This window comes from Cebus imitator, unplaced genomic scaffold (assembly GCF_001604975.1).
Source record: "Cebus imitator isolate Cc_AM_T3 unplaced genomic scaffold, Cebus_imitator-1.0 Scaffold2, whole genome shotgun sequence".
Classification (NCBI taxonomy): domain Eukaryota; kingdom Metazoa; phylum Chordata; class Mammalia; order Primates; family Cebidae; genus Cebus; species Cebus imitator.
Window position 1 is genome coordinate 10,045,532 of NW_016107317.1, and position 9,974 is coordinate 10,055,505.

The 9,974-nt window shown below is 42.0% G+C and overlaps 1 protein-coding gene across 1 annotated transcript; it reads left to right on the top strand.

The window, feature by feature from the left end:
- The first annotated feature begins 933 nt into the window (after window positions 1-933).
- On the top strand, window positions 934-4,338 carry AMIGO2 (adhesion molecule with Ig like domain 2). Its single transcript, XM_017529485.2, has 2 exons — window positions 934-1,357; window positions 1,739-4,338. The coding sequence occupies exon 2, from the start codon at window positions 1,802-1,804 to the stop codon at window positions 3,365-3,367; it is 1,566 nt and encodes a 521-aa protein (XP_017384974.1). The 5' UTR covers window positions 934-1,357; window positions 1,739-1,801; the 3' UTR covers window positions 3,368-4,338.
- The last annotated feature ends 5,636 nt before the right edge of the window (window positions 4,339-9,974 follow it).

A 9,974-nucleotide genomic window follows, 5' to 3' on the forward strand; every position in this document is an offset into this window, starting at 1 on the left:
GAAGAGACAGAGAGAGAACGAAAGAAAAAAGAGAAGAGGGAAAGTAGAAGAGAGAACAAAGAAAATGAAACAAAGGTCTGCTTTGGGTTATTATTATTATTTAGGTTAATACCCTTATCTTTGCACTCCAGCCGGAAGGTCGACTCCAAGCCTTCTTGCCTGCCCTCCTGCTTCTTGAATTGGACACCATCCCTGTTGCCGCCTCCAGAGTTAGGAAAGGGACAGAACTTTCTGAGGGAGGTGAGGGGTGTCCCCGCGGCGTTTTGCCGGTTACTTCCTCCCGGCAGAGATCTCTGTGGGGAGGAAACATTCCCGACTTCCCTCCCCGGGACCTCCTCCCCAAATGCGAGCGGGGACGTCAGGCTGCTTCTGGGTTTATTTTATAAACCCTGACAGTCAATTGCACTTGGCGCCGGCAAAGCCTCCATGGCCCTCGCCCCAAAGCAAAGCTGTAATAGGTCCGAGGACTCCATGGTCTGGGTGGCGAAGTGGGTCTCCAAGGGCGAGATCCCCCTCCCTCGGTGGCTGGGCGTGTCCCCTTTAGCCTTCCTGGACCCATTCCCTCCCGGCTTGGAGCTGGACGAACGGACGTAATAGGTAGGCGAGCCTGTGGGGGCGTCTTGACCCCAGGACGAGAGTCTGGGCCTCGGGTGTGGAGCCCTGCCTCCTCCCCGCTCTGCTCGGCAGTTCCAGAGGTCCAGGTGGGGGCGGGAGGAGGAAGGCGGGAAGAGGCGGCGAGGCCGCGGGGCGGGATGAGGGGGCGCCGGCCGCCTCTCGGATTGGCTGCGCTGCCGCCCCCTCCGCATCGCGCGCCCCCTCCGCACCGCGCGCCCCCCACCACGCGCCCAGCCGGCTCCCTCCCGCAGGCTCCGAGCTGCGGCCCGCGAAAGGCAGGACGCGCAGGGTTGGGACCGGCCCCCCAGCCCCGCTCCCGGCCCCGGGCGCGCGGGCACCCCGGGTCCTGCAGCCTCCCGAGCGCGGAGAGGCGGGGCCGTCCGCTCCCGCCCGGCTGCCCGCGCCCCATCCCGTCCCGCGGCCCCTGCTCCAGGAGCCGGGCGCCCTGCGCGAGGGCACTCGGCTGCCAGAGCGCCGAGGCAGTACCTTTAGCCTGCGATGAGAGGAACCCGGGAGAGCCCCCGGGAGCCCACGGAGAGCTTGGCTGCTGCGCCCAGGGTTACTGCTGCCGCCGCGGCTGCTTGAAACTCCTCAAAGTTGAGAGCCGGCGAGAGGCTGCCGCCCTCCGGGAGCCTGAGGGAAAGGAAGTCGGAAGGTGCAAGAGCGACAGACACTGACGCGCAGACCTTCGGAAGGCACCGCGTCGGCAGCCTCCCCGGAGCCAGCCAGGCTCCTCAGCTCTGTGAGTTATTTTCTGGATGGGTGCTTGCTAAGCCTTTCCGTTTAATTGTTTGTAGGCTACGTTTGCGTATAGTTGTGTCTGTTGGAGGAAGTTTAAAAAAAAAAAAAAAAACGCAGGCTGCACCTTAGGAAAAAAATGAGTTTTTGATGGTGGGTGAGACGGTGGGTTGTATGGAGAGAATGTGACTGTAAATGTCTATTAGCAGGACTAACCCAGGAAAGAATAAATTTAACAATAAAGAGGAAACACAGAGCTCCCCAGTGTGAAATAAAATCCATTTCAAAAGTTATTGGAAAGAAAGTAGGGTATGGCTCTTATGGGCTAACTAGTGGTAGTCAGCTTCTGCTTTTTACCCCCTCCTAAATATTAATTGTTTGCCAGGTTCACTGGTGGGAGGCTGAGCCGGTGGAAAAGACACCGGGAAGAGACTCAGAGGCGACCATAATGTCGTTACGTGTACACACACTGCCCACCCTGCTTGGAGCCGTGAGACCGGGCTGCAGGGAGCTGCTGTGTTTGCTGGTGATCACAGTGACTGTGGGCCCTGGCACCTCTGGGGTGTGCCCCACCGCTTGCATCTGTGCCACTGACATCGTCAGCTGCACCAACAAAAACCTGTCCAAGGTGCCTGGGAACCTTTTCAGACTGATTAAGAGACTGGACCTGAGTTATAACAGAATTGGGCTTCTGGATTCTGAGTGGATTCCAGTATCATTTGCAAAGCTGAACACCCTAATTATTCGTCATAACAACATCACCAGCATTTCCACGGGCAGTTTTTCCACAACTCCAAATTTGAAGTGTCTTGACTTATCGTCCAATAAGCTGAAGACGGTGAAAAATGCTGTATTCCAAGAGTTGAAGGTTCTGGAAGTGCTTCTGCTTTACAACAATCACATTTCCTATCTTGATCCTTCAGCGTTTGGAGGCCTCTCCCAGTTGCAGAAACTCTACTTAAGTGGAAATTTTCTCACACAGTTTCCAATGGATTTGTATGTTGGAAGGTTCAAGCTGGCAGAACTCATGTTTTTAGATGTTTCTTATAACCGAATTCCTTCCATGCCAATGCACCATATAAATTTAGTGCCAGGAAAACAGCTGAGAGGCATCTACCTTCATGGAAACCCATTTGTCTGTGACTGTTCCCTATACTCCTTGCTGGTGTTTTGGTATCGTAGGCACTTTAGCTCAGTGATGGATTTTAAGAACGATTACACCTGTCGCCTGTGGTCTGACTCCAGGCACTCGCGTCAGGTGCTTCTGCTCCAGGATAGCTTTATGAATTGCTCTGACAGCATCATCAATGGTTCCTTTCGTGCGCTTGGCTTTATTCATGAAGCTCAGGTAGGGGAAAGACTGCTTGTCCACTGTGACAGCAAGGCAGGTAATGCAAATACCGATTTCATCTGGGTGGGTCCAGATAACAGACTGCTAGAGCCGGATAAAGAGATGGAAAACTTTCACGTGTTTCACAATGGAAGTCTGGTTATAGAAAGCCCTCGTTTTGAGGATGCTGGAGTGTATTCTTGTATCGCAATGAATAGGCAACGCCTGTTAAATGAAACTGTGGACGTCACAATAAATGTGAGCAATTTCACTGTAAGCAGATCTCATGCTCATGAGACATTTAACACAGCTTTTACCACTCTTGCTGCTTGCGTGGCCAGTATAGTTTTGGTACTTTTGTACCTCTATCTGACTCCGTGTCCCTGCAAGTGTAAAACCAAGAGACAAAAAAATATGCTACACCAAAGCAATGCTCATTCATCGATTCTCAGTCCTGGCCCCGCTAGTGATGCCTCCGCGGATGAACGGAAGGCAGGTGCAGGTAAAAGAGTGGTGTTTTTGGAACCCCTGAAGGACACTGCAGCAGGGCAGAACGGGAAAGTCAGGCTCTTTCCCAGCGAGGCAGTGATAGCTGAGGGCATCCTGAAGTCCACGAGGGGGAAATCTGACTCAGATTCAGTCAATTCAGTGTTTTCTGACACACCTTTTGTGGCATCCACTTAATTTGTGCCTATATTTGTATGATGTCATAATTTAATCTCTTCATATTTAACTTTGTGTGTGCTCTGCAAAATAAACAGAGGACAGAAATTGTGTTGTTTTGTTTTTTGAAATACAATCAAATGGTCTCTTAACATGATTGGTAGGAGATGAGGTAAAGCACTTTAGTTCCTCAATGTGCCAGAGAAAGATGGGGTTGTTTTCCAAAGATTAAGTTCTAGATGACAATATCTTAGTCTTTAGCACTATTGATAATTTCAGAGCAGGCCCAGAGGTAATGTGACTCCCATTGTCACTTTATTTAGGGTATTGAAAGAAAAAATAAATTTTATGTATTCGTGTCCTTTAAAAATAGACTGTGCTACTTATTAGGACCAAAGTTGAGTTATTTTAAAGAAAAGCACTAGTGTTCAATTTCATTTTTAAAAGTTGTAGAAAGAAGAATCAAGCATCAATTAATTGTAAAGCCTAAAGCAAAGTTAGATTTGGGGATTATTCAGCCAAAATTACCATTTCAGACCAGAATGAATAGATGACAGTGGTAAAATGTACTGGATAATGCCACATCCTATATGGTGTTATATAAATAGTGCAAGGAAAGTACAACTGTTTGCCTGTCTTCTTTTCATTCTGTACATTCTTTCCATTCTGTATCTTTGTAAAAAAGATTTCATTGAAAATTTAAAGTCATCATAATTTGTTGCCATAAATGTGTAAGTGTCAATACCAAAATGTCTGAGTAACTTCTTAAATCTCTGTTCTAGGAAACTAATATTGGTTCATGTGCTCGTGTATATGTAAATCTTAAATTATGTGAACTATTAAATAGATCCTATTGTACTGTGCTTTGGACATCTGAATTAATGTAAATACATGTAATCTGTGACTTGATGTTTTATTTGGCTACTTAAAAACATAAATCTAAATGTTTTATGTTCTCAGATTATGCTATTTTGTATAAAGCACCACCGATAGCAAATCTCTCTCTAAAAGTCTTATAGTAAAGTTTATTTTTCTTAAGGAGGAGAGGAAGACTTTAATGTGTTGTAGATCAACTTGTACCTTCTATGTGACGTTTTACCCTGATATCATTATGCACTTTAACCAGATTCAGAAAACACTTAAACTCTTATTTTGCAACAAGTGAGAGCCCAGGAGACCTCCTTATTATCCCGTCTCTGCTATGAGGCAATCAAGTACCCTCTCTGAACCTAGGTTCCCTCAGCTGTAAAACAAAGGTTTCAAACCAGATGGTGTTTAAGGTTTCTCCCCATACTGGAATGATGATTTCTTGGTGGTCTTAGCATCATCACAGACCTATACTGGCTTTCTGAGACACTACTACATACTGAAAGAATAAAGGAATGGGATTAAGATAGACTAGCATAGCAGTGTACAGCTTGAAGGGACGTTCCACATCACCACTCCAGCTCCTTCTGTTTTCTCAGGGACAAATGAGGCCCAGAGAGAATATGGCATGTCTAAGTTCAAACAGTGGCAAGGATAGAAGGAGAGCTGGAGTTTAGCATTCTCCCTGGTGAAGATCAGACGTCCAAAGAAACAACTCCTTTTCAAGGGATGGGCATAGAAAAGGAACCAAGGATTCAGATAAAAAGTGATCAAAACATGGCAAAGGAGAATCAAGGATTCTTCTTTGGGAAAAATATTGCAGAGAAGTAGATAAAGATGGAAGATCAACCACTTACTTTGGCAGTAGTGGTTTTCTGTGAATGAATCAGTAATAAAAATAGTAATAACAATAATAATGGATGCATGGTGAGAACTCCCTAAGTGCCATGTGGGACTTTCAGTGGCAGACTGGACAGTGGGAAGTTAAGGAACAAGTAGCCAGTAAGTGTCCTTTTAGGGAACAGGATGTAGACCTGCTGCTCAGTAGCATTGAAAATGTCTTATTGGATGGTGTTAAAAATTACTAACACCTCTTAAACACAGACCTCACCCTTTGGACAATATCCTTCAGAGCCAGCGATGTTACAAGCAAGCATTTTATTCTGCTTACTGCCATTAAAATAGAATTCTGTGACTTGTAGGACCTTAGAAATCATCACCTCTTCTTCCTTTATAGAAACGCAGACTCAGGAAATGTTGTGTTTGTTTAGGATCATACTGCTAGTCTGGACACAAGGAAAGCCACTTGATCCATGAAAGCTCTCCAGCAATGGAAGGGCTGCCACAAGGGGCCATGAATACTCTGGGAGTGTGGTAGAGCTGGGACTATCCTCTCACAGGGAAATTGGAAAGAGGATCCCTGAATTAAATCTTTTTTGGAAGGGATCCCTAAGGGTCTTCGATTCCTCAAATCCTTGATCCTATGAAAATAAGTGTTGTATTTGGCAGGGAAATATGGACAGTATTAAGGGTAGGGAGTGGCTCTCTGGCAAAATGATAGGATGAACTGAGACAGAAACTAAGATACTTATAACCAAAACAAATCAACCAAACAAACAGAAAATCCCAAACACTGAAAAGGAAAGCTGTGTTTTGAACAAAAGTAGGAAGGCATGTTGGTTTAAAAAAAAAGTATGAAACTGAATGTTGTGATGTAGAATTTTATTTTAAGTCCTTGCATGTATCAGTTTTTTGATAGTAGCCTGATCACATATATTTTAAATATAGGAACAAAAGTAATTTATCCTTCTAAAATGTATCTCACTGAGACCTTTTATATAATTTTCTTTCCAAGTAATAATCTGGATTTATGTAACTGGGTTATTTTTTAAGCCACTTAGAATTTTTTATTTTATAGTTGTGAAAACTCACTGGAGAAATCAATCAAAGATCATAGAAGTGAAATTTTCCAAGGCTTAGAGTATTTTTGCATTATAACAAAGATACTGGGTCCACCATTCTCTGCGTACATATGATAATATATTCTATAGTTGTCAGTTAAAATTTTAAACACACTTTCAAGATCTAGAATCTGAAAGAAGGACCTAAAAGATTTTCTTATTTATAATCAATTTCTGCATTACTCTTCACTGTTCAGTCTAGACACATTAAACTATATTCATTTTTTAGCTTTAATTGCTTGAACTATTTGCATGGAAAATGTTTTTTATATTTAAACATTTTTCTAATGCTAATCAGAAGGGACGTTAAGTGAAACTTACGGGGTTGGAAACATGAGAGAACTGGGAAGACACACTACCAGTTGAAATTCCAAAAAGATATTTGATTTGGGATCATCCTGCGAAGCACTATTGAGACAGGAATACAGCCTAAGCATCCTACAGCATCATTGCATTTCTTTTGTCTTTTTTTTGAGACGAAGTCTTACTGTGTCGCCCAGGCTGGAGTGCACGATGTTGGCTCACTGCAACCTCTGCCTCCCAGGTTCAGGCAATTCTCCTGCCTCAGCCTCCTGAGTAGTTGGGATTACAGGCGTGTGCCACCACGCCTAGCTAATTTTTGTATTTTTAGTAGAGATGAGGTTTCACCATGTTGATCAGGCTGGTCTCGAACTCCTGACCTCGTGATCCATCCGCCTTGGCCTCCCAAAGTGCTGGGATTACAGGCGTGAGCCACCGCACCCGGCCCATTGCTTTTCTTTTGTCATAACTGTTGCTAGCTTGGTGTCACCTTCCATTGTCTTCTGGTTTACCAAGTGATCTAGCAGTAGGTTCAAAACTAGGCTTCTCAATAGACTTCCAGGGGAAAGTTAAACAAGCAAGGGTTTCCAGCAGCTACCCCCTGCACACTCCTCAACCAAAGATTCTGATTCAAGAAGTTTGGGATAAGAACTGCCCAACTATTTTTTAAAAACTTTACTGTGACATTCTGATTCTACATATTTTGATGAAACAGATCCTGAAACGAGACCATAGCAAATTGTGTATTTGAGGCTATGTCCAAATACATTCCTCTTACTTGCTAATACATTTATTAATAAAAATTAAAATCTTAGCCCTCTAAAAATACTCTCATATATTAGAAAAACAGAAGAGTTTGATTCACGGGCACTAAATGAAACATGGAGTAAATTGGCTGTAATTCATGACTTATATTTTCTAAATTGGGGAACATGGAATAATTACTTTGAGATGACTATATTCCTGATTCTTTCATTTGTTAAAACTATTTTTAGTTTGAAGCAGCTGTAACAGATTGGGTCCTAACAATGAGCTTTGGAACTTTCAAATTTGATTAGATTATAGTAAAGTGAGGACATATTCCAAGGATGTTTGAGTGCAGATTTCATCTACAGGGACGCAAACTCTTCGCTTTTCCAATATATTAGAATAATGTTTTTTAAAGAAAGCACAAGATTCTTTTCATGGTTCTCTCATTCCTCCCTGCTCAAGAGCCAGACCCCCAATTCATGATTTAATTTATTATAATATGAAAGTTAGTGTGGAAAGATGAGGATTAATTTGCCCTTACAAGTATTATTGGGTGGTAATATATAAAAAGTAGAGATAAAAACCTCTTGAATAATTGAGAGGACTGCTTAAGCAGCCATTGTTGCTTGTGTATAGATGCTAGGGAAGGAAGCTCTTTTACTATAAGGACCAGAGCATGGAAAAATAGACACTTTGTTCATTTTTAAATGTGCATATGGCATTTATAGTGGTTTTAACTTATCAAGCACTTACTAAACACCAGGCACGCTGTGTGAGATCATTTATATTTATTATCATTCCTTGTCATAGCAGCCTTAAAAGATGGGAAATACTACTCTGTTACATATAGTAAAAAGCAACTCAGAAAGGATAAATCATTTTCCCAGGTGACCGAGTTAACAAGCTGTTTTTATCATGATAATCATTTAAAAAATATCTCTCCACAGTACTCACATAGACGTTTAACCAGTAGAATGACTTTATAAAGCATGAGTGGAAGTAAACTCTCTACAAATGTAAGAGTTGAATGAACTAATGCTCACAGCACGTCTGGGGAGAAGAGAAACGGAAGGTCAGGAGATTATAAATCATAATAAAGGTGAACATGGTTTTTTTCCTATAAAATACAATGTGTTACTAGTAGCAAAAGTTGAAATCTACCTTAGAAGAGATGAACTTGATAGACTGGTCCTTCTCCAGCCTATTGGCTCTTTTTAGTCCAGTTGCACTTCACACATGAAATTGCCTAATAACCAAAATAAATGTCTGCTTTATCATTATAAACTATATATCAAAATATTTAAATGAATAAGTGACTAATTTCAATACTTTAAAATTAGAACATGACCCGAATTTATGGGTAAATATTCTATTTGAGGGAATATCAGATAATTTGTTTTAAATTTCTTGGAAAGTAGCAGAGACAAGTCAGACCACATGGGAGATTTTTCCATCTAATTTAAAAAATATATTTCTTAAGATAATTTTAAAATTATTTCACAAGGTAGCCTCACTAGCTTACTTGATTAAACTTCCCTATGAGGTTAGCATATATTTTATGCTATATGTCAAATATATTTCAAAAAAATTTTTGTAGCGTCCACAGGATCTTAGCGTCATGGAGTCAAAAATCTAGGATCGAGGGTGATTACTTTGGTGATGAATGGCCAGTAGTAACCCAGAGAAGATTATTAGGCATTGCTAGATACTGTGGAAGCCATAAATGATTTATAATAACCACTTTATCCTCTTAAAGGAGATTACAGTACAACTGAGAGTGTAAACAAATAAACCTATTCAAAAAGAATGAAGAGTTAATCTATTTGTAACTATAATGGCCAATAGGAGGTGAGAAAGGAATATACTCAAAGATCTTGTTTTAACCAACTGGGCTAATGTGATACAGGTTTAAATACTACATAACCATCCCACAAATGCCACGAATATTACCGTAGCTAGATCTTGACCTGCAGCTAGCTGATGTTTTAGGGTTGTACATTACCATTCTTGATCAGATCTAGAGGAGACAGGGACCTTAAAATTTTGCACTGGTTCTCTATCTACACGCACAACCCTCATTTTCATACAGTTAGGCTGAAATCTTCTAAATGTGTCCTAGCCATGGCATGCAGAATGCGAATAAAAACAATAATAACATTTCTTATATGTAAGGTCCATGCTAATGGCTTTATATATTTTATCTCACATCTGTGAGGAGGATATTATTTTTAAGTCCACTTTACAGATGGAGACACTGAGGCTTAGGAATAGATGTGATTTGCCTAAAGATCATGTAGTAAAGGAGTCAGGATTTAAACCCAGTTGCCTGGATTCAGAGCCCAGTCTTTTAATGTCTCTCTTCTAATAAACTGTAATACTTCTCAGCTCCATAAGAGGGCCTTGCTCATCGTATTCCCTTAACCCTCCCGACTCCCTTTGTCTGGCTTGAGGCTACCTTTCCTTCAGTGGGCTGGCTCTGTTTCCAGGATTCTATTCTGCCTTTCCATGCTGCAGTTCCCTTAATCCTGGCAACTCACTGCTTTGGTCCTCAAGAAATGCTGGCTTATATTATTCTGCCTCTCTTTATATTCCCCCTTTTCCTGACTCAGATCCTTAGCTTCTAGAGGATGTGTCTTCGAGCTCTTTATCTAGTACTTATAGTACTTAGCACGTTGGATGTGTTTGCATGTCTTAGCTTTTTAATTCTATTCATTCATCCATTCATTCATGCATTCCATAAATAGTATTGA

Coding starts and splice junctions, on each gene's coding strand:
- AMIGO2 (XM_017529485.2), top strand. CDS start 1,802: ATGTCGTTACGTGTACACACACTGCCCACCCTGCTTGGAGCCGTGAGA.